The sequence below is a fragment of the Magnolia sinica genome, chromosome 6, assembly GCF_029962835.1.
Source record: "Magnolia sinica isolate HGM2019 chromosome 6, MsV1, whole genome shotgun sequence".
NCBI classification, from domain to species: Eukaryota; Viridiplantae; Streptophyta; class Magnoliopsida; order Magnoliales; family Magnoliaceae; genus Magnolia; species Magnolia sinica.
This window is the reverse complement of record NC_080578.1, coordinates 102,515,678-102,539,773: the sequence shown is the minus strand read 5'-3', so window position 1 is coordinate 102,539,773 and position 24,096 is coordinate 102,515,678. Positions and strand designations below refer to the sequence as shown.

The 24,096-nt window shown below is 40.5% G+C and overlaps 1 protein-coding gene across 1 annotated transcript; it reads right to left on the bottom strand.

Annotated features, from left to right (window-relative positions):
- Positions 1–12,288: 12,288 nt before the first annotated feature.
- LOC131249332 (probable carboxylesterase 8) lies at positions 12,289–23,188 on the bottom strand. The gene is made up of 2 exons (XM_058250017.1): positions 22,167–23,188; positions 12,289–12,434 (listed from the first exon to the last, which is right to left on the bottom strand). Exons 1-2 carry the CDS (start codon positions 23,185–23,187, stop codon positions 12,361–12,363), a joined length of 1,095 nt encoding a protein of 364 aa, XP_058106000.1. The 5' UTR covers position 23,188; the 3' UTR covers positions 12,289–12,360.
- Positions 23,189–24,096: the final 908 nt, after the last annotated feature.

Sequence of the window (24,096 nt, the reverse complement as noted above, 5' to 3'; positions counted from 1 at the left end):
ATCTTGCTAGTAGCTTTTCTAGAGGTGTCAACTTTACATTGGCTTTTGTATGGTGGGATACTTGGAGACAACATGTCTTTTGTCTCAAGAAGTTTGTTCTGAATTTGCCATTTCTTTCTTTCACCTAATGTTCAGTCTTAAAATCACAATGTTTCTAGAAAAAAACTCCTTTGTTAGCTACACCATTTATTTTTATAAGCTGGCTTATTGTCATTTGTTCATGTTTCTATTCTTAATAACTTCTCTGAACTCTGATCAGGTACACGAATCCTTGACTTCAGGTCCTTCTCATGCTATTGACATAACAAGGGAGGTACACATTTTCCTTAAAAGTATGATACATGAGCCTAGTTCATTTTTGTCAAATTCCATGTATGATAGTGATGTTAATTTTTTGTTTTTGTGTTACCATTTTACATTTGAACCATGACCATATGCAATCTGAGGTGTGGGGAGGCTCATGAGGTTCCTTAGAGATCTTTCTTAGTTGTCTCTAGCATCCCTGGATTAAGCTGAGAAAATGACCTTTGTATGCAAGGTTGGTCATCTTGTGCACAATGTATGAGGATGGAGATGACATTTGTATACAAGGTTGGTCATCTTGTGCACAATGTGTATCAATCATTTACTTTGTGCTTCCACAAAAATTGGACACATGCCATGATGGTTTGTGATCTGAATTTTTGGTGAGGAAACTTGTTTGACAATCATGTTGAAGGTGATACTTTTGTCCTTTTGTATCATATGTATGCAACTGATACTTGAAGTGGAAATCCGACCCTTTTGAACCTTCCCTAATTGCATAAGTGGCTGAACCAGCTCTGTATGTTACACATAATTTGTCATCCACTAGTTTCTGTAAATGAAGATAAGAGGATTGATCTTAACAGTATGGTCGTCATGCACATAGACAGAAAATGCTTGCAATGAATTTTTATGAGTACTAGGTAGCCTATTAATGAAAACAATATCTTTGTCCATAATACGTTTGTTTATGATTTGACCAACTTTCAAATATGTATGTCCTTTTGAACCTTCCCTAATTGCACAAGTGGTTGAACCATCTCTGTATGTTACACATAATTTGTCATCCATTAGTTTCTGTAAATGAAAATAAAAGGATTGGTCTTAACAGTATGGTCGTCATGCACATACACAGAAAATGCTTGCAATGAATGTTTATGAGTACTTGGTAATTTCGGAGTCCTTGGTTAGGGTTTGGGTTGAAAGTACAAGTGCTGGAGCCGATGCTTTCGGAGACCGAACTCATTCTTTTGAAAAATAGAAAAATGAAAATATTAATAAATATGAATTTTCTTGTTAAAAAGAAAATGAAAGATGGATTGAAAAAACATAAAAGAGATTTTTTTTTTCTTCCTTTTTGCTTCAAGAGAGAGAGAGAGAGACAGAGACAGAGAAGTGAGAGTGGGGAAACATCGGTGGCTTAATTAAAAAGAACTAAGTAGTGGCTTGATCCCAATCTGACTTTTTGGGTAGTTAGGCAGCCGTTCGTAATGTACTAGAATATCGGTGCAGCCACAAATCTTTTTTCTCCTTTGAATTGTAACAGACTGTATCGGTTGCATTTTTCTCTGTCATACAGGTTGTGGTTATCAAATATATAATATCACCTCCTTATAAGGAAATATTTAATGATGTGTATGGGTAAATTCATTTTTTTTATTCCTTATATTGTTTCCGAGTTATATTTGTGTTGGTTTCAAAGTACAGGTAGTGATAGAAATTGTTGGTCGATTGTGGCTTGTAGACAAAGAGATGAGTAACCAACAATACAAATATGGGAGGCCTTCCCCAGGTATCTAGATACTTTTAGATATATTTATGTTGTTTTTAAATGTATTTACTCGAAATTAATGGAGCAGACCCGGATGTGCGTCGGAGCTATCCGGATGAGCGGGGGTCCCTGAAAGGTGGGAACCGCTGTTATAACTATGATGAAGCTATCTATTTTCTATGGACAACATTGGAGGGGCCTGACCATTTGGACAGGCCGTGTTTATGTATTTACTCAAAATTAATGGAGCAGACTCGGATGTTCGTCGGAGCTATCCGGATGAGCGGGGGTCCCTAGAAGGTGAGAACCGATGTTATGACTATGATGAAGCTGTCCATTTCCTATGGACAGCATTGGAGGGGTCTGGCCATTTGAACAGGCTGTGTTTATGTATTTGTTCGAAATTAATAGAGCAGACCCAGATATGCGTCGGAGCTATTTGGGTGAGCGGGGGTCCCTGGAAGGTGGGAACCGCTGTTATGACCATGATGAAGCTGTCCATTTCTTATGGATAGCATTGGAGAGGCCGACTATTTGGACAGGCTGTGTTTATATCTGTATTTGTAGGGACCATACCCTTAACCAAAACCACACCCTAAACCTATAACCTAAACCTATTCTCAATTACCTATACTTATAACCTATAACCTAAACCTAAATCTATTCTCAAATCCCAAAAGCTATACGTATAACCTAAACCTTAACCTATAACCTAAGCATATACTTATAAACTTAACCTAAACTTATAATATTAACCTAAACCTATTCTCAAATCCCAATACCTATACTTATAACCTAAACCTAAACCTTAACCTATAACCTAAACCTATACTTATAACCTTAACCTAAACCTATTCTCAAATCCCAAAATCAATACTTATAACCTAAACCTAAACCTTAACCTTAACCTATAACCTAAACTTATACTTATAACCTTAACCTAAACTTATAAGCTTAACCTAAACCTATTCTCAAATTCGAAAAGCTATACTTATAACTTAAACCTAAACCTATAACCTATACTTATAACATAAACCCAAACCTTAACCTATAACCTAAACCTATACTTATAACCTTAATCTAAACCTATTCTCAAATCCCAAAACCTATACTTATAACCTAAACCTAAACCTATAACCTATACTTACAACCTTAACCTAAACTTATAACCTTAACCTAAACCTATTATCAAATCCCAAAAGCTATACTTATAACCTAAACCTAAACCTATAACCTATACTTACAACCTTAACCTATACTTATAACATAAACCTAAACCTTAACCTATAACCTACACCTATACTTATAACCTTAACCTAAACCTATTCTCAAATCCCAAAACCTATACTTATAACCTAAACCTAAACCTATAACTTATACTTACAACCTTAACCTAAACCTATTCTCAAATTCCAAAACCTATACCTATAACCTAAAACCTAAACCTAACCTAAAACCTAAATGTATTCTCAAATCCCTAAACCTAAACTTACACCTAATCCTAATCTCAACTCCCTAACCTAAACCTAAACCTAAACTTGAAAACCTAAACCTAAACCCGATCCCGAACCCGAACTCAATTTCCTAAACTTAAACCTTAACCTATTCTCAATTCCCTAAACCTATAGCTTATAACCAAAACCTAAACCTATAACCTTAACCTAAACCAAAACCTATGACCTAAAACCTTAACCTATAACCTATAACCTAAACTTCTAACCTATAACCTAACCTTAACCTAAACCTAAAACCTAAACCTTAACCGATAACCTAAAACCTAAATGTATTATCAAATCCTTAAACCTAAACCTACACCTAATCCTAATCTCAATTCCCTAACCTAAACCTAAAACTAAACTTGAAAACCCAAACCTAAACCCAATCCTGAACCTTAACCTATTCTCAATTCCCTAGACCTTAACCTATAACCAAATCTAAACCTAAACCTATAACCTACACTTATAACCTAAACCTAAACATATAACCTAAACCTAAGCCTAAAATGTAAACCTAAACCTAAAACCTAAATTTATTCTTAAATCCTTAAACCTAAACCAACACCTAATCCTAATCTCAACTCCCTAACCTAAATTTAAACATAAACTTGAAAACCCAAACCTAAACCCGATCCCGAACCCGAACTTGATTTCCTAAACCTAAACCTTAACCTATTCTCAATTCCCTAAAGCTATAACCTATATACTATAACCTATAACCTAAACTTAAACCTTAACCTAAACCTAAACCAAAACCTATAACCTAAACCTATAACCTATAACCTATAACCTAAACTTATAACCTATAACCTAACTTTAACCTAAACCTAAAACCTAAACCTAAACCTATAACCTAAACCTATAACCTAAAACCTAAATGTATTAACAAATCCCTAAACCTAGACCTACACCTAATCCTAATCTCAACTCCCTAACCTAAACCCAAACCTAAACTTGAAAACCCAAACGTAAACCCGATCCCGAACCCGAACCCGGTTTCCTAAACCTAAACCTTAACCTATTCTCAATTCCCTAAACCTTAACCTATAGCCTAACCTAAACCTAAACCTGTAACTTGCACTTATAACCTAAACCTAAGCCTAAAACCTAAACCTAAACGTAAAACCAAAATGTATTCTCAAATCCTTAAACCTAAACATACACCTAATCCTAATCTCAACTCCCTAACCTAAACTTAAACCTAAACTTGAAAACCCAAACCTAAACCCGAACCCGATTTCCTAGACCTAAACCTTAACCTATTCTCAATTCCCTAAAGCTATAACCTATATACTATAACCTATAACCTAAACCTAAACCTTAACCTAAACCTAAACCTTAACCTATAACCTAAACTTATAACCTATTACCTAACCTTAACCTATAACCTAGAACCTAAACTTATAACCTATTACCTAACCTTAACCTAAACCTAAAACCTAAACCTAAACCCCTATAACCTAAACCTAAACCTAAAACCTAAATGTATTCTCAAATCCTTAAACCTAGACCTACACCTAATCCTAGTCTCAACTCCCTAACCTAAACCTAAATCTAAACTTGAAAACTCAAACTTAAACCTGATCCCGATTGCTGTAATAATGTAGCCTAATCACATGGCAACAAACAAGAATGTATCCCTTTTAACACATGCCCCTTTTTATAAAGCTTTAATTTTTGTTGTTGTTTCTATTAACTTGAATTGAAACACTTTTTTACATTATTTTCTTGCATTAGTTTTATTTTAATGATCAGTTTTATTTTAAAAAAGTGCCCACTTTTTTGGAAGAAGTTTCTGCAATTCTTCATGATTCTGAATTATAATATTTTGTTGGTTAAATATTTTTTTATTAGATGAAAGACACAAAAAGAAAATTGTTGCTGATTTTTTTCCTTTTTTTATTTATGATGTTAAACTTATATGTATTATGCGTGGATGAATGTAATGTGGATAAGATTGTGTTTGGATGGATGTAGTTTATGTATAGATGAATGTAGTTTATGTTTGGATGGATTTTAGTAGTTTGGGTTTAGATGGATGTGAATGTGAATATGATGAAATATATTATATAACAAGCATATATCAGGAAGAATACGATGAAATATATTGTAACAAGTGTATATTGATCGTCTCAAATTTGAAAATGTCCTTTTAAGGGTCATAAGAGATGGTTCATGACCGTCCTTTGAAGGCTCATAAGAGACGGTTCATAGCAGTCCTTTTTAAGGACGGTCCATGGCCGTCCTTTGAAGGCTCGTAAGAGACTGTTTATGAGTCCTTTTTAAGGACAGTCCATGGCTATCCTTTGAAGGCTCATAAGAGACGGTCCATGATCGTCCTTTTTAAGGACGGTCCATGATCGTCCTTTTTTCGCCAATAAGAATGATGGTTTTCAACCGTCCTTTAAGTAATACGACATGTCAAAATATGACGACCATGCGACGGTCCATGACCGTCCTTTTTGGTTATTTGAGACGGTTTTGAACCGTCCTTTTTTCACTGTTTTGGCGTAGTGACTAAGTATCAAGAACTGAAGTAGCCCGAGAATTCGAGGACAAATTCTTTTGAAGTGGAGGGGACTGATGTAGAGCGGGTCGGATCAGAGAAGGCCCAAGAGGTAAAAGTCATCAAGACCGTCAAAACCTTAAAACAAGCATATCTCGCAAACCGGAATAAGTTACTCGACATACCATATATGATTTTGGGGTGGGAGACGAGCTACTTTAGGCAACAGCCCACACCGAATTTATGAGATTCTATCATATCGACGGCCAAATTCTATATTTAATTATGTTTTTACTATAAATAGTAAGTTTTAGTTTGATTATAACTCTTCATCCGTTGGGCTTTAGGAGTTGTGCACAACATGAAAAGTGTTTAGAAAAGTTAGGAGAATAACGTGGTTAAGCCACACGGGACACTTACATAGAAAATTTACTATCTATAGTAAGTAACGAATTTTAGGGTGTTTTAGTTATAGTTTAATTCTTAAACTTCTTTCATTTTTGACTTTCTATCCTCGAAGTGAAAATGTAGGATCAATGTTGACAAATTTCATTCTATTTCCTTTTTGCACACAACCTTCCTCTTTGCGCACAACCGGACCGCTTGCGCACAACTGGACTCCTCGCACACAACCCAGGTCCAGGAGCACTGTATAAACAGGAGTTGGTTTCATTCCATTCATTCGGACTTCCGCCTATCCCTCTTTGTGCGTAAATTCCCTCTGCACAACATGTCATTGCGCACAACACATTCCAGCGCACAACGAACTCTATGCACAATGCATGCCAACGCACAACGGATTATGCGCACAACCCATCTCAACGCACAACTATCCCAGTGCACAACGAATCTTTGCGTTGAATTTTTTGTCTCTTCTTCAATGGCTCGTTCTAAAAGACCGTATACTTCTCCTGATGAACACGTTGCTGAATCTTCAAATCCTCCAACATCAACAAAAAATCGTCCTCAGAAAAGAACTCGATCAACTGAGGTTTACTCTTCTCTCTTCAAGGTACTAGATCCACCAATTATGAACTTTGTTGATCATATCCAACGTCTTGTTGACCCCATTCGCCATACTGTATTGATGAGGGAACTGGAGGGATTGCCGACAGAGGGTCATGAATCTGATTAGGAGAACTGGTTGAAGTCTGTTGTTAACTTATAACGCCCCGTGTTTTCAGGACCCGAGTGTATAACTCGTTTCCCAAAAACCCGAGTGTTAGCCTATGGAATCCAGTGTAAATTTGAACCACTTATCATTAATCAGAGTTAACAACAACGAAGCTAGAGTAAACCATGCATTGAATAAAAATATTCTGATTATCATAAAATTTCAAATGTAGCGTCTATACAAGACTTATACAATCACAAATAACCAAGTTCATTAAACACCAACAGGGATCTATCAACTAGTGGTGGAGCTTAATATGGGTCGCAGGGACCCTGTCTAGCTCCTCGGCTACCCGGTCTGCTCTAGCAACCTAGTGAACAGCATCAGCTCACCCTACACCTACATCAACTGTTACGATCTGATAGCGTGAATGGCTATCACAGTAAGGAGCACCCTCTATGATTACGCACTCATCATTCATAATCCAACATCGCAATGTATGAGAAGAGACATTTTAAACAACACAATTCAAGAATCATGATCATGCATTCAGAATTTAAGCCAATCAACCTAATCTCGTCATAAGAAAATTATAATAGCAATCGCAATGTGAGTGGACGTGTCCAGATGGTCAAATAATCAATATTCCAAACTCTATAAAATGACTAAAAAATCAAGCTTTAAACATCTACTTCACCCGAAAATCACATCGTACGTGAACACCGTAAGATGGCTAGAAAATCGCTAAGCGAACACCCGCTCCATCCGGAAATCATGGTACGACTGAACACAGCAAGATGAAAAGAGAACAACATACAAACGTCTACTTCACCCAAAAATTATATCGTACGTGAACACTGCAAGATGGCTAGGAAATCACTAAGCAAACACCCGCTCCACCCGAAAATCATGATATGACTGAACATCGTAAGATGAAAAGAAAAGAAACATACAACATTTAGACCACCCGAAAATCATATCGTACGTGAACACCGTAAGATTGCTAGGAAATTACTAAGTGAACACCCGCTCTACCCGGAAATCACAATACGACTAAACACCACAAGGTGGCTAGAAAACCAACAAGCCACAAGGGGCACCAATAATCCATCCAAGCCACCAATGGCAAATAAATGATCCAAGCCACGTAGGGTATATATGCGGTCCAAGCCGTGTAAGGCAAAGTATGATCTAAGCCATATAAGGTAAATAAGCGGTCCAAGGCATGTAAGGCAGATATGCAATCCAAGTCGCGCAAGTCAATTATGGACAGCAAGATAGTAAGACCACGACGAGTTTCATCAAATCCATCAAAAGATCGCAAATGTTAATCATACAACCAATTAACATGTGTATCACTAAAGATAACATATTATCATCAATTATTTGTGCTTGCCAAAATTAAAGAGATATGTTCTTTATCTAATACAGGAATCAAGTGCGCAATATATTATCATGTACACGTATTCACATAATAAGTTAAGTAACTCAATCAAGTAACGAAGGAGATACTAAATAAGAATGATTTAGGTCACAATCTATGGTTAATGAATTTAAGTGGGAAGCTCAAAGGGTGAGTCCTCACCTTGGTCAAACAACCTAGTTATGTGTGGCCCGCTAGGTAGTACGAATGTAGCCCAATCGAGTCAACCCTAATTGATACACATGCGACCATGACCAAATCAACATATCAATGGACATGCTAAATGCTTGGCTTTAAAGGTCAATAAACTTAGTGAAGACTTGTTGAGTCAACTCATAAGCAAACAAATGAAATGGGTTTTGATTTACCTTGACTTGAAGTTTGTCTTGGTGACTCTGATCTGGGTCAACCAGCAAGGCGTGGATGCAACTATGACCTACCGAAATGATAGTGGCTAAGTCGCTTAATGAGTCGACTCAACAACAACACCAACCCAAGCTCCCTTCTTCCTTTCTTCTTTCTTTTTTTTCTCCCCCCTCTCTCTCCCCTTTTTTAAAATGCTGGAATATCCAACAATAATATGGACTGAATCAACTCAGACTCAACTCGTCAGCGAGTTGACTCGACTTGCAACTCTCTCTCTCTCCCTCTCCTCTTCCTTACTCTCTCTCCCCTTGTTTTCTTAAAATGCTGGAATTTCCAGCAATAATCTGGACCAGGGCCTCAAACCCAATTCAACCTAGTCAGACTCGGTTCCAACCAAGTCGACTCGATTTCTTACCAGACAGTAGCTCCAAGGCTACCTTCTCTCCCTCTTTTCTTCCCCTTTTCTTCTGTTCTCCTTCTCTCCACTTTCTTCTCCTTCCTCTCTAGACAAGGAAGGATCCCCGACTCGACCCGTGGCCTAACCTGACTCAAACGGGTGTGGCAGCATAGCCGCAGCACCTTCTCTCTCTCTCTCGTTCTCTTTCTCCTCGTCTTTCCTCTCCCGCCCACAAGCTGGGGTCGAAATATCCGAATCCAGGTCTTGTTGGAGGGATTAAGGGAAATGTCTTTGGAGAGAACATAGTAGGGTTGCTGCACCTCAGCTTGTGGAGGTAAGTTAAGAACGGAGGTGGTGGGCTGTGTGAATGTACCCTCTGTATTAAAAATGATCTTGAGGAGATCGTACGAATCGTTGAGGTTTGAACTCTCACTAGTATCTCCCATCTCTCTCTCTCTCTCTCTCTCTCTCTCTCTCTCTCTCTCTCTCTCTCTCTCTCTCGATCGAGGAAGGAGGCGTTGAATAAATAGAGCTCTTTTGCATGGGGAAACCTTCATTTGAATTTGTTTGAAATCGAATTGTGTCCACTGTTATCGTACTGAGTAAACTGAGTTGGGCCCACATTAAATGTATGTGGTATCCACGCCGTTCATCGTTTTTTCCATCTAATTTAAAGGGTCGAGCCCAAAATTGAAGTATATTCAAAGATCAAGTGGATCATACCACAGGAAATAGTGGGGATAATGATTTCCACCGTTGAAACCTTTCTAGGCCCCACAGTGATGTTTATATGTCATCTAACCTATTTATAAGATCATAAAGACATGGATGAAGTGAAAAAACAAATATAAGCTTGATCTAAATCTTATGTGGCCCCAAGAAATTTTCAACAATAGAAGTTCAATTCAACTGTTTTCCGTGGTGTGGTCCATTTGAACATTGTATATTCTTCATTTTTGAGTTAAAGCCCTTAAATTATCTAGGAAAATGGATGGACAGAGCGGATAAAATACATAAATCATGATGGACCTCACAGAGTTTACTCAGTACACTAAACGTAGTGAGACTCTTCGAAACGGATTATCTACTCCCCTTGATGCTCTGTGGGTCCACCATGATGTATGTGTCTCATCCATTCTGTTCATCCATTTTTACATATCATTTTAGGACTTGATCTCAAAATTGAGAGGGAAATAAATCTCAAATGGAACACACCACAGGAAAACAATAGTGATTGGATATCTATCATTAAAATCCTCTTAGGGCCCACTATACTTTTTATTTGACATCCAATCCGTTGATTAGGTCATACAGACTTAGATGAAGGGAAAAAAAAATAAAGATCAACTTGATCCAAAACTTTTATGGTCCCACGACGTTCATTCAACACTGTTTCCTGTAATATGGTACACTTGAGACTGGGATATACCTTATTTTTTATCTCATACTATAAAATATTATAAAATGATCTATAAAAATAGATGGACGGCCCGAATGAAACACGTACATCATGGCAGGGGAGTAGCCAATCCGTTTCCGGTGGAGGGAATTTGACTAACCGTCCATGCATGCCACAAGTCTCCACTCCAACGGTAGCCACTCATTCCCTATCCCCCTCCTAACCACGAGCTAAGACGATGAAATCATCGTAAAACCGCATTTAATGCAGCAATGCAAGCAGCGTGCATGGCTAGAGACGGTGGGGTCAGGATGTAATCCGCACCAGCATGTTTTTGTTCGTGGGAATGTAATTGGGTCACATTATCCTAAACGCCATGATGTATATATGTCTTTCATCCATGCCGTCGTATATTTTTCTAGATCATTTTATGGTACGACATCAAAAATAAAGTATATCCCAATCTCATTTGGGCCACATTACAAGAAACTGTGTTGAATGATCGTTGACCACTAAAAGCTTTTTGGGGGCTATAAAAGTTTTGGATCATCAAGCTAATCTTTACTTCATCTAGGTCTATATAACCTAATCAACAGATTGGATGTCAAATAAACAGTACAATAACCTTAGGAGGATTTTAATGGTCAATATTCAATCACTATTGTTTTCCTGTGGTGTGATCCACCCGAGATTTATATACCTCTCATTTTTTTATATCAAGCCTAAAATGATCTGTAAAAATTAATGAACGGCATGGATGAAACACGTACATCATGGTGGGGCCCACAGAGAACGGACCAGCTCAGGCTTGTGGCAGGGGAGCAGCCAATCCGTTTCCCACATTATCACGGACTACATTTTTAATGCAGCGGTGCTAGTAACGCAAGTGATGGCAGGGATCAATCACAACAGAGGAAAACAGAAAATCTTTATTTGTTTTAGAGGTATTATGAGCTTTTGCAAAGCGCACGTGCATGAGTAATGTGCTTGTGCGCGTCGACCATATGCTAGCATGGCACATAGGTGCAAGCAATGCATCCATCAGGTTAGCCAACCATGTACATGTTTTCCCAAGAATTATCCTAAACTACTCAGCATATGGGCCCCATATTACAAACAGTTGGATGGATTTACAAAGCTTCACCCAAGTTTTCATAGTTGTCCTTTTGTTTTGCAAACTGTGGCCTACTTAACCAGTTTAATCCACTACTCTTGGGCTTATACAAATTGGAATTTATTTAACAATTTACCAAACATATTTTTAAATATTTTATTTTTGGCAAGATTTATTTTACAATTTACAGTACACATTTTTAACATTATGTTTTTGATGAGATTTTCTTGATAATATCTTAAGAAAAACCTTGAGATTTGAAAATCTTTCGAAAAAAAGAAATCAATGAGAGCGAGATTTGTCACTATGTCCATAATCTAAGATGGTAAAGTTCACAAAGGTAAGACAGCCAGGAATCGCCTACACAAGTTTCTACTCGTTTAATTAATGAGCTGAAGGCTACTATCTTATATACACAACTAATCAAACATAGTCATATGTCATTTAAGCGAACACGAAAATAATAATATAATCTATTCAAGAAAGATGTGTCTCAATAACTTCATAAATATATTATATCACATTAAATAAATATTAGATAAAGAAATACAATATACCTTTAGGATGATTAACTACTACATAAAGTATAAGAATAACATATACCTTGGACTAACATTCACCATGGTTTATATGGTATGGGTGGTGGTCGCCGTGGTTGTCATCGTCGTAGGCTTGTCGCACTCATCTGAACGGTCGTACATCCTTGTCCCACTCATTTGAACCTGTTCCTTGACTACCATTCACCATAGTTTATGTCATATGGGTGGTGGTTGTTGCAGTTGTCATCGTCGTAGCCTTGTCCCACTCATTTGAAGGGTTGTTATCTGATTAAGTGCAGAAAAAGTATACATATCTAAATATGGAAAATAGTCATATAGGTTGGTCTTTTAGTCTTGGTGGAGATGGCATATATTCATCATGGAGGGGAAGTTTTCTAGGTTGGGCGTCCCATCCCCAATGTCCATCATCATTTCCTTTGGAGTGGCTCGCCTAAGTTAATAATCAGGCTGGATTTTGGTATTTAAGCGCCTAATGATGGAGGGCTCATGTAGTGGACTGGTTGGTTGGTACTCATTCATCAAGCGGATATAACACTTATGAAAGGGATGTGGATCGTGTAGTAACTCGCCAAGGTTGTACACGAGTCGAGCATGGCACAACTCAACTCGGCTCGGCCAATAGCAAAAACCAAACTCAAACTCGGCTCGGTTCTTGAGCCTGACTAGCCAGCTTGGCTCAGTTCGATCAGCAGCTCGGGCCAATTTGAGCCGATTTGGAGCTTGTGCCACATTTTCTCAAACACATAAAGTGCATCTTTAATTTCTCATAAAATGCAAAACAATAACAACACTTTACAAATATTTCATCAAACACTCGGCGAACAGCATCAAAATCAAGATATGAGGGCATGTAAAGTTTTTTTTTTTTTTTTTTATAGTGATTTCTTTCGTATTCATTCCTTCATCGCCACAAGCCGATCCATGGAGACTATACACACCCAAAATAATAATTCTTTGAGTCATTTTATCAAACACTTGGCAAGCAGCATCAATATTAAAATAATCAAGTCACCGAGCTAATTCGATCCGAGTCAATTTGAGTTGAGGTTCAATTCGAGTCAAGTCAAGCTCGGCTCGAAATTTTTTCGAACTCTAAAAACTAGCTCGACTCAGTTCGAATCCAATTTCGAGCCGAGGCGAGTCGAACTTTTCCGAGTCAAGTTGAGTGAGCTAACCGAGCTAACTCAACTCATGCACAACTCTACTCGCCATTTTTCCAACATAATTTAAGGCATAAGCCCAAAATTTAAGAATATCCAAAGCTCAAGTGAACCACACTAAAACAGTGGAAATTGAATGCCTGCTAGAAAAAACTTCTTAAATGCTACAAATGGAGGCTACAAAAGTTTTGGATCAAGCTGATGTTTGTGTTCCCTTCATCCATGTCCGCGTGACCTTATATACAAATTGGATGACCAATAAACATCCCTGTGGGCCCTAGGAAGATTTCAATTGTGGATGTTACCATCCTCACTTTTTTTTGTGTTGTGGTCCACTTAAGTTTCAATTTTGAGTTGGCACCCTAAAATGATTTTGGACAAAATGATCAAAAGCATGGATAACAACAAATAAACCATGGTAGGCTCGGTAAAGTTTACTTACTACAATCCATCTACAAGGAATGTGGATTGTATAACGTGATGACTAAACTCTCCGAGGACTACTGTAATGGGTGTGTTTTGTCCACTCTGTCCATCCATTATTTGAGGTCATTTTAACACATGCGTTAAAATGACCCCAAAATTGAAGGATGTCCTAAGCTCAAATGGACCACACCATGGAAAATAGTAAAAATTGAATGCTTACCCTTAAAAACTTTGCAGCAGCTATAGAAGTTTTGGATCAAGATGATATTTATGTTTTCCCTTCGTCCATATTTCGTGTGATCTTATGAACAGGTTGGAGAACAAAAGAATCAAGATAGGCTTTATGAAGGTTTCAACAATGGACAAATATTCCAACTGTTTGATATGCTTCAATTTTGAGCTAATGTCCTGAAATGAGTGGGAAATGGATGGACGGCGTGGATAATAAATAACACATACATCATGGTGGGCCCCACAAAATTTAGTCATAGGCTATAGCATGGAGAGTTACTTAACAATTAGCGTCCACCTGCAAGATCTGTGCTTTCTGTTAGATGGTCGGTTTTCACTCGTGTGAGGCTCACGTAAGTGGGGCTTTACACGAACCGAGTTAGCTTGGTTAGCTCGCTCGACTCGACTCAGTTTGAAACTGGGTTCGAGTTGAGTCGAGTTGATTTTTTTAGCTTGAAAAAATTTTGAACCGAGTTCGAGCTTGGCCGAGCTCGACTCGACTCGGATCGAACCCCAACTCAAATCGAACTAGTTCGGCGACTCAGTTACTTTGATATTGATGTTGCTCACCAAATGTTTGATGAAATGACTCAACGAAGTGTTGACTGGTGCAAGGAAGGTATGTATATGAAAGAAATACCATTTTTTTTCTTGATTTTGACATTGCCAACAAGGTGTTTGATGAAATACCTGTAAAACCGCTGATGTTGTTTTACATACAGTGAGAATTTGAATGTGTAGACCATGTATTTGTGAAAATGTTGCGTGCACAGGCGAACTCAGCTCGATCTTAGCTCGAACTAGCCCGAGCTGCTGATCGAACCGAGCCGAGCTAACCAATTAGGCTCGAGGACCGAGCTGAGCTGAGTTTGACTAGTGGCCGAGTCGAGTCAAGCTTGACACAAGCTCAACTCATGTACACCTCTACATGTGAGTGAGCCTGGAACTACAAGTGCAGATATTCTCGGTTCACACAACATCTTAGCCCTTGAATAAGTTGGGACCATCATGCGGATGATCTGCCACAGAAATAAGGCTGGTCCACTCACGAGGTGGAACATCTTTACATTGAAGGGAATTTTACAAATTACTACCTCATTAATTTAGTATTTACATCATGTTGCCTTTTTCAATTTTTTTAAATAAATTACTCCATTAATTATTTAATTTAAATAATTATCATCCTACTATAATATGAGAAAAGGGATAGAGGGTTTGGATGTACAGATACATCACGGTGGGCCTGCCCACAAAACTGCCCGTTCGGAGCTAGGGATGGGCGGGGGTAGTACGCAATCCACGTCCATTGTATGAATGGTTCAAAGAGATCAAAGTTACATGGGCCAGTATGATGTTTTTTTTACCATCCAACATATTCATTAGGTCATGTAGACGTGGATGAAGTGAAAACACAAATATTAGCTTGATTTGAAACTTCTCTAGCTCTCAAGAAGTTTTTAACGGTGGACGTTCAATCCCCACCTTATGGTCCAATTAATCATTGGACCTGCTTCTTTTATTGGATCAAACCTTAAATTATCTGAAAAAGTTGATGGACGGTGTGGATCACATAAATTATGGTGAAGCATAAAGAAGTTTCATAGGTTAAAGGTTGATTTTGTTTTGCGCAAACAATTAAAAAGAAAAAATTTCCGTAGTAACTTGAAAAGGGGTACTTTTGGAAGCAAAAATTTTTGTTTAATGAAAAATCACGGAGCATATTCCGCGTTCACCATTAAGCCAGACTCTTATCACGGAAAGAATTCAGTGAAAAACCACTTAGCACTTTCCGTCTTCCTTGTTAACAACGCATTAACAAACACTACTAAACACGGAAAATTTTCCTCATTTCGCTTTAAGTGCAAAAATTCAGCATTAACAAACACGGCCTAAGTCTAGTTGGGTCGCACAAGCAATGGGTGGGCAGCTTGGGTGATGTTTATACGAAATCCACTCGGAACGCCACTTTTGTCATCTCATGTTAGGCTTAGGGTCCAAAAATCAATTGCATCCCCATTTATCTGGGCCACACATTGGAAAAGGTGTACCAGGCAATACTCACCCTCCACACCATTTTCCATGGTGTAGCTCACCTGAATCATGAATCAAGAATACATTTGATTTTAAAAAAAAACCCTAAGCATAAACTTTGGTTTGAAATCTAATGGTTGCAGTGGATTTCTTATGATCGTTTGACCCTAATCTCTATAAAAATCAAGGGTGGATTTCTCATGGCTAGTAAAACAAATTTTACCATTGATAAATGAAAAAAATACACGTGTGCTCTAAACAGATGTGATTGGTTTTTTTTACCATTGATAAATAAAAAAATACACGTGTGCTCTAAACAGATGTGATTGGTTTTTGCACGAAGAAATCATCGTGATGATTCAGCCCTAATAGACTGAGTGGATGTTGCAACCATATGATAGGTTGGAAGGTACCTTATGGATAGATCTTTAGAACTCTTTTTAGCAGCTACAAGTTAGAGATCTCCTCTAGGTTTGAATCCTCACCTCAGTGGTAGACTCTAAGGAGTTTCAACATGAGGTCTTGGGTTCGAGACTCATAGGTGGTGAAATCCCACCATGGCATGCATGGGTGGTGTGTGTAAAACTAAATAAAGTTAGAAGTCTCCTCCAGTTAATTTTTTTAACATATAGGTGAAATTCAATCTAACCATTAGCTGTCTAATCCTATGTTGGGAAGAGGATTAAAAAAGTTATTTAGGCTGCACCAAAGAAAACAGTTGGGTCACTGTCACGCCCCAAACTCGGAAACCGGGCTCACAAAATTCCCGATCGCCGAATCCGGCGCTGACAGCCTCCGTAGAACCCCATTCTCGACTTCCAGCGCCCATTCGCCAGGTTCCGATCCTGGGATGCTACAAGGAGGATTTTGTACATCAGTTTGATTCGTAATAAGCATAACCAAAGGCATAACCCACAAACAACAACCAAAAACTCCATCACATTTCCACTATAATAAAAAACTTTACAAGTACAATGAGCATAAGGGAAATACAATGAAGATAGACCAAAAGCTCCAAAAGAAGATCAGCTACGCGCCCAAGCCTCAGCGCTGCTGCGAACCAACGTCACCTGCACGCAACGGTCGTGCATAAGCTTATAGAAAGCTTAGAGGGTGGTGAAAGTGTATGCTCAAGGTGGTAATGTAGCTATGCAGTATCAGAGTAATGCGGAACATGCTGATGAATGCTAAGAATCCCATTAGCCGTACCAAGGCCATGCGGTGCAAAGAATGATGTCGGCCATACCAAGGCCATGCAATGCGAAATGCAAGTCAAGCATACAAATCCTCATCTAAGTCCACATGTCAATACGGCTCAAATCTGGAATATCACCGGGGTCTAGTACACTCCAAGCCAGATTGCCGCCCCATCGCGCGCAATAAGGTGAGTGGAAAAGACCTCACTATCCGCCTGCCAATATCGGGCTCGGCTCGTCAATAGCGGACCCATTCCTCGAGCTGGTCAGACTCAGCCTAGCATTGCCCCCTACTCTCGGGCGGGTAAGGCCGCACCCCCTTCCAACCGACCACGACACAGTGGAAAGCGCAACCGTCTGGTAATCGGCACCGGCGCTCATGCACCCACTCGGTCTAGGCGTTGGAGCAACCTCCTGGTACCATAAGGGTTTAGGGACTTTCACCCAGGGATATCTATCGCACCCCATGTAGAACAGTATTTTCGGTATCCAATCCTGCCAACCACGATACGTCTGTGGAGGCTACGGCCCTGATGTCGCTAGGGCGTACAGTAACCATATCACACAATGCGAATGCATGAATCACACTATCCAGTCATGCAGCAATCCTACGCGTATCGTGCGCTCATGTAGGGCAACACCCCCTGTACGGGAGCCCCTAAACCATCTGCCCGAAGGCATATGCTATGATCAGTCAATTCTCATATCAAGCATACGTATGATGCATATGATCAAGAACCATGGGATTAAACATGTTATATGGAATATATGATATTCATAATGAAGATGGGCCTAGACGGCCTACACATTACATGTATGGGCCTAATAATGGGCCTTAGGGAAAGTCATAATGCGGACATTTAACCACACTATACTTGCAATGTGGACGTCAAACCACCATTGCTCCCAAGGCATAGCCCGACGTAAACATCATTACATAAATCACGTTGGGATTACACATTGCAATGGACCTTAGGTATATCCCATTGGGCCTTAAATACATCAAATGGGCCAAATCACATGGGCCTTATATTCATTAAGTGGGCCACATCCATGGGCCGCACCAATGGGCCTTATGTTCATTGCAATGGGCTATAACCCGTGGGCCTTAGAGTGCATCAAATGGGCCTGCTCACATGGGCCTTATATGTATCAAATGGGCCTCGCCAATTGGGCCCCATACGCGCATCAAATGAGCCTACTCACATGGGCCTATAATGTATCAAATGGGCCTCGCCAATTGGGCCCCATATGTGCATCAAATGGGCCTCGACCCATAGGCCCCAATACATTTTAATGGGCCTCGACTCATGGGCCTCTAATGCATTAAATGGCCTCGACCCATGGGCCTTATATATAAATCAAAGTGGGCCTCCACCATGGGCCACAAGTTATGAAATGGGCCTCCGACGCCAATAAAAATATATATAATATAGTATACAATATATCAGCACCGTCCAACACAATCTGGACAGTGTGGATATATATATATATATATATGTGTGTGTGTGTGTATATATATATATATATATATATATATATATATATATATATATATATATATATATATATATATATATAAATATAAATATATATACACACATGTACACACCCCCACACGCACGCAAATGAACACACCCACCGTCCCTGCACAGTGGGCTCCACCGTCCGGCTGGACGGTGGCTTTAAAACACATGCATCACTGTGGGCTCCATGTGGGGCCCACCATAATGTTTAGATGCCATCCAACCCGCTGATAAGGTCACATGGGCCCAGTTGAAGGGTGAAAACAAATCTCACCCTGATCCAAAACTTCTGTGGACCCCAAAAGGATTTCAAAGGTAGAAGTCTAATCCCACTGTTTCCTACGGTGTGGGCCTGGAGGGTGGTCCACTGACCTTAGGGCCCACCGTTTGAATGGATTAGATGACAAATAAACATCAAGGTGGGGCCCACGGCTACAGCCGTGCTGGGCTGTACGTCGGCCAGTCCGCCCGCCCGCTGAGCGCAGGCAGCGCCTGCTGCGGCTCTGACACAGCAGCAGCAGCTGCTGTGTTCGGTATTTATTATTATTATTTTTTTATTTCTATTTTCCTGAGGATTTTACTGGTGGGGTCCATATCCAAGCCATCCACTCCATCCAATGGCCTTCTATGGCCCTAGACAAGCTAAACAAGCCCAATATTGGACCTGTTTCGGCGCATAAAAGCAATAGAGAAGGTTTTAATGGTAAAGACCACCATTTGCTACGGTATGGCCCGCCCGAAGGCCTGATTAGTCCCATATTTCGGCTCAACGCCTAAAAGGTAGTTGGGAAGGGAATGGATGGTATGGATTGAAAACATGCATCAAGGTGGGGCTTATATGAGTGGACCACCCCAAGGCTTGGGAAAAAGCTGATATTTGTGTTTTCTTTCCAGCAACGTCCAGCGTCCCTGGACGCTAGACTTTCCATATAGCTAGGAGGTGGGCCTGCTTAGGTGGGCCACCAAGGGATGGATGGCAGGGTACTACACATATAAAGTGGGCCCCACTTTTAAATGGTTAGGACAAGGTACCTACCTCATGGTGGGGTCCATTCAAGTGGGCCACACAACCTCATCATCATAACAATAAAATAAAATAAAATAAAATAAATAAAAAGAAATAAAATAAAAAGGGAGAGAGATAGAGAGTGGGACCGTGTGATGGAGGGACCCCGGCACTATGGGCCCTCCCTTGCACTAAATCATACATCAAGTGGGTCCCATTACATGTGGCCCATTAAAATTAAATCCAACGGTGGAGATCCCATCTCCACTAAATTAAACGGTCTAGATGACCCTAGATATGCAAGAAAACAAACATCATGATGGGGTCCATGGAGAATGGCCCCATCATGGAATGATCATGGTGATCCAAGTGGGCCATCGGCCACATTTTAAGGTCCAAAGTGAGATCCAAACCATTGATCGGTTGGCCTCACTTGGCCCATCTTAAAAATATAAAAATCTACCCTATCAAGGCACCCACCACTTGATCTTCTTGCTCCTTTGGCTTCCTTAGCTCCTTGTGCTCCTCTTTGATGGAGGAAGATGAAAAATGGATGGTTGAGATGAGAGATCTAAGGATGGGGAGGTGGGCCACACATGAAGCTTGAGAGAAATGGGAGAGGGTCTCATACGTATGGATTTTTGCTTAAGGGAGGGTTTGAAAATGAGAGAGACTTGTAAGGGAGAGAGAGAGAGAGAGAATGATGGGTGATGGAGTGATGGATGGGAGAGAGGGATGGGGGTGTAAGAGATTTTTGACTTTTTTGGCAAAAGTTGTAAGAGAGGTATGGGTTTGTAAGAAACTTTTTGACTTAGGGGTTTGCTTGGGAAAGGGTGAAAGGTGATGTGTACTTGACATGATGGGATTGATGGGATTGATTGATTGATGTGACACCTCGTAGAGATTCTCTCGGGATTCGCACGCGCGGCGTTTTCTCGCACAGGTTTGAACTCACGCTCGGAGCATCGCATCGGAGTTCGCTGAGGTCGGTCGGAACCGCGATGATGACGCGGTCGCTAAGGTACAAGCCCTGGGTTGAGTCGACTTGGGTTGACGGCATGAGAATTCAGGTCGCGCGCAAATACCAATTAAGGGTCGAAGGTTGCCGGAATTCGACCGGGAAGACCGCGGAAGCCTATGGAACGGTACGGTCTAGGATACGGGGCTTACAGTCACACCAAAGAAATTAATCGGAATAGAAACACCCATCCTTATTTTTACGGGCCCACCTTGAAAATTATATAAAAATAGGAGTCCTACCCGGTCTGTCTCTACCCTAGACGGGCAGTTCAGTGGGTGGACCCATGATGTATTTGTTTATCTATGTCATCTATTACTTTTCTCATATCATTTTAAGGCATGAATATAAAAATTAGGTAGATCGATCACTAAAAAGGACTATACTACATATGACTCTTGCATTTAATGCTTTGTGCATTTAATGTAACCAAACTTATTATTTGGTGTGGTCCGCTTGAGTGTGAATTAGTCTAATAATTTTTGTTCATGCATTAAATTATATGAGAAAAGGGATGAACAGCTTAGATAAATAGATACATGAGGGGGCAATCCACGTTGTCCATAAAAATCAGGCTAAGATACAAAAATCAGTCTTATCCATGTTTCAAGTGTGATACAAGTCGGGCTACTTGACTCGACTTGACTCGATCTAGCTTGAGTTGACTCAGCTTGAATGATGACCCGAGGCAAGCCACGCTTCATGTAACCCAACTCACTTTGAAAACAAGCCGAATTTGATCATAATGGATTTTGACTCGACTCAACTCAAACGCTACTCGGCTTGAAGCTCAAGCTCAAGCCCAGCTATATATATATATTCGAGTTGAGAGTAGGAGCGACTCGATTCATTAGCTTGGCTCGAAAGATTTGGCAAGCAAGCCAAGCTCCATTGGTAAGCTTGAGGCTGAGCTCGAGCACGAGGAGAGCACGATCAAGTCAAGCCAATCTGGCTCACCTCGACTCGACTTATAACCCTGCATAAAAGGGTTGGCGAGCATTACACTATACTCTGCTTCTAATCATGTGGTAGTGGACCACATGAATCATGGATAGGACTGATTTTCGGGGCTGTGGCTATCGCTATGATTATTTAAATTAATGGGTTATTTATTAGATGTAAATACCAAATTAATGAGGTACTAATCTGCAAAATTCTCTGCTTTGATTATGGACGGTTAGCTAGCTTTGTAAAACTGTCCATTATTCTCAGACAGGAGTGGCCCGCTTATGAGCAGACCGTCCTGATTTTTAGCCCAACCATCATCTGCAACATCCGGCGCATGTTATGAACGTTTCAGATGTCTCACACACGCGCCAGGTTGGCACATGTGGAGAGCTGCACGCAGGCCAATAGAACCAGACAACTGTTCTGACGGTCAGTTGGATGTAAGTAGACTCACGGCCATTGCTGACTGAGGAGATGAAATCCCTGACGTCCGTAAAGAGGTCCTGGGCCTTCTGCGAATCAAATAACTCAACGGCATGGAGTCCACCCTCATCGAATCGGCCCACCACGTGGACCCCACGTCCTTCCAGCATCCATACGAAAGTGCGCTGACGGTCCACGAGCGGGTCCCCGCTGTAGCCCTTCACCAAGCACGGCGGCAACGACCCGACCCGATCGTGGTGGGACCCGGGCGTAATCGGGTTACAGAACTCGTGGTCCCTGTCGGCCCCACGCGGCAAGGCCAAGCGCCACATCAGGTCGGTAACATGGAGGGGTACGATCTGATCCTGGGCCATCCTCAGCTCCGACTCCGTCCTCTGGACCCCACCAAAGAAGGGCTGGTTCATGATCACCCCAGAAATCTTGAACGGAGGGTCCAGATCCAACGCCCGTATGGCCACGTGGTACACGATGTTGCTGCCGGCGCTGGTGCCCATGAGGAAACAACGAGAGAAATCGGCGAGATCGGGAGCCATCCACGTGTCGCGGTGGAGATCGGAAATGGACTGGTCTCGTACCCAACGGATGGCGTCGATCGCATCATCGTACGCGGCGGGGAGAGGGTGCTCGGGCGCGAGCCGGTACTCGACCGAGAGGACGATAGCAGGTACGAGACTGGACATGTGCTCGCATGCCACGTGGTAAGGAGCAGATGCAGCGTTGCAGTAGATGAAACCGCCACCGTGGAAGTAGATTATGATAGGGAGAGGGGCCGTTGATGTCAAAAAATGGGGGCGCAATATCCGAATGGAGGTGTTGTTGGAGGGATTAAGGGGTACGTCTTTGGAGAGAACGTAGTAAGGTTGCTGAGGCTTTGGTTGTGGAGGAGAGAGAGGGATGGAGGTGGGCCGTGTGAGTGAACCGTCTGGATTTAAAACGATGTCGAGGAAGACGTACGGATCGTCCGCCATTGAAATCTCCTTAGAATCTCCCGTCTCTCTCTCGGAGTATCTTTCCGTCAAGCTCGCTCCCATCTCTCTCTTCATCTCTCTCTTCGAATATTTTTCGTTAATAAATAGATAAGAAGATCACGAGTGAATAAGATATTAAGTTCATGTTTAATACTAAGAAAGTGGCGTGGGAAATTACTCTAATTGTAGGTCCATATTCATGTAAGTGTATGATCTATACCACCTATCCTTTATGCGTGTCATTTTAATTTTAGAGCTAGGGCTCAAATGTTAGTATAATCCAAAGCCTGTGGACCACATAACGGATAAAGATAATTTTATGACTTAATCTTTTATTTACTCAAAAATTACATTGCCACTGATACAAGGACAAGGGTAATTTGGTCTGAAATTTTTTTTTTTCAAAGGCTGGTCAAATATCTACATTTAGAATATTTGGAACTTTTCTCCAATTTAGAAAATTTGGCCACACCACAATAACAATATGGTCTAATTGTAAGCACCTACCCCTTGATTTGGAACATTTAGACATAAAATTGGGATAATTGTAATACCTCCCCCTACATTTGGATTATTGTAAATACCTCCCTTCAGCATAGGGTTAGACTTGGGTTTAAATCAACCCAAAAGTGATTGAACCAACCTGAGTTTGGGTTAAGTTGTGAAGGTTCTCAAGTTTGGTTTGGGTTAGAAAACACGCCAAAATTGAATTTAAGGTGGGCTTGGATTGAACAAATTTCAGCCTGTTTATTTTGTGAAGGTTCTCAAGTTTGGTTTGGGTTAGAAAACACGCCAAAATTGAATTTAAGGTGGGCTTGGATTGAACAAATTTCAGCCTGTTTATTTGAAGTTGGAAATTTTCTTATGCAACTTGGCTGAGTTTTGTTGAGCAGGGAGGTCTTCAGGTTGAATTTGGGTTCAACATCTTGGGTTGAAATTTGTGCTGGTTTTGCAACCCTACTACTTTGAGAT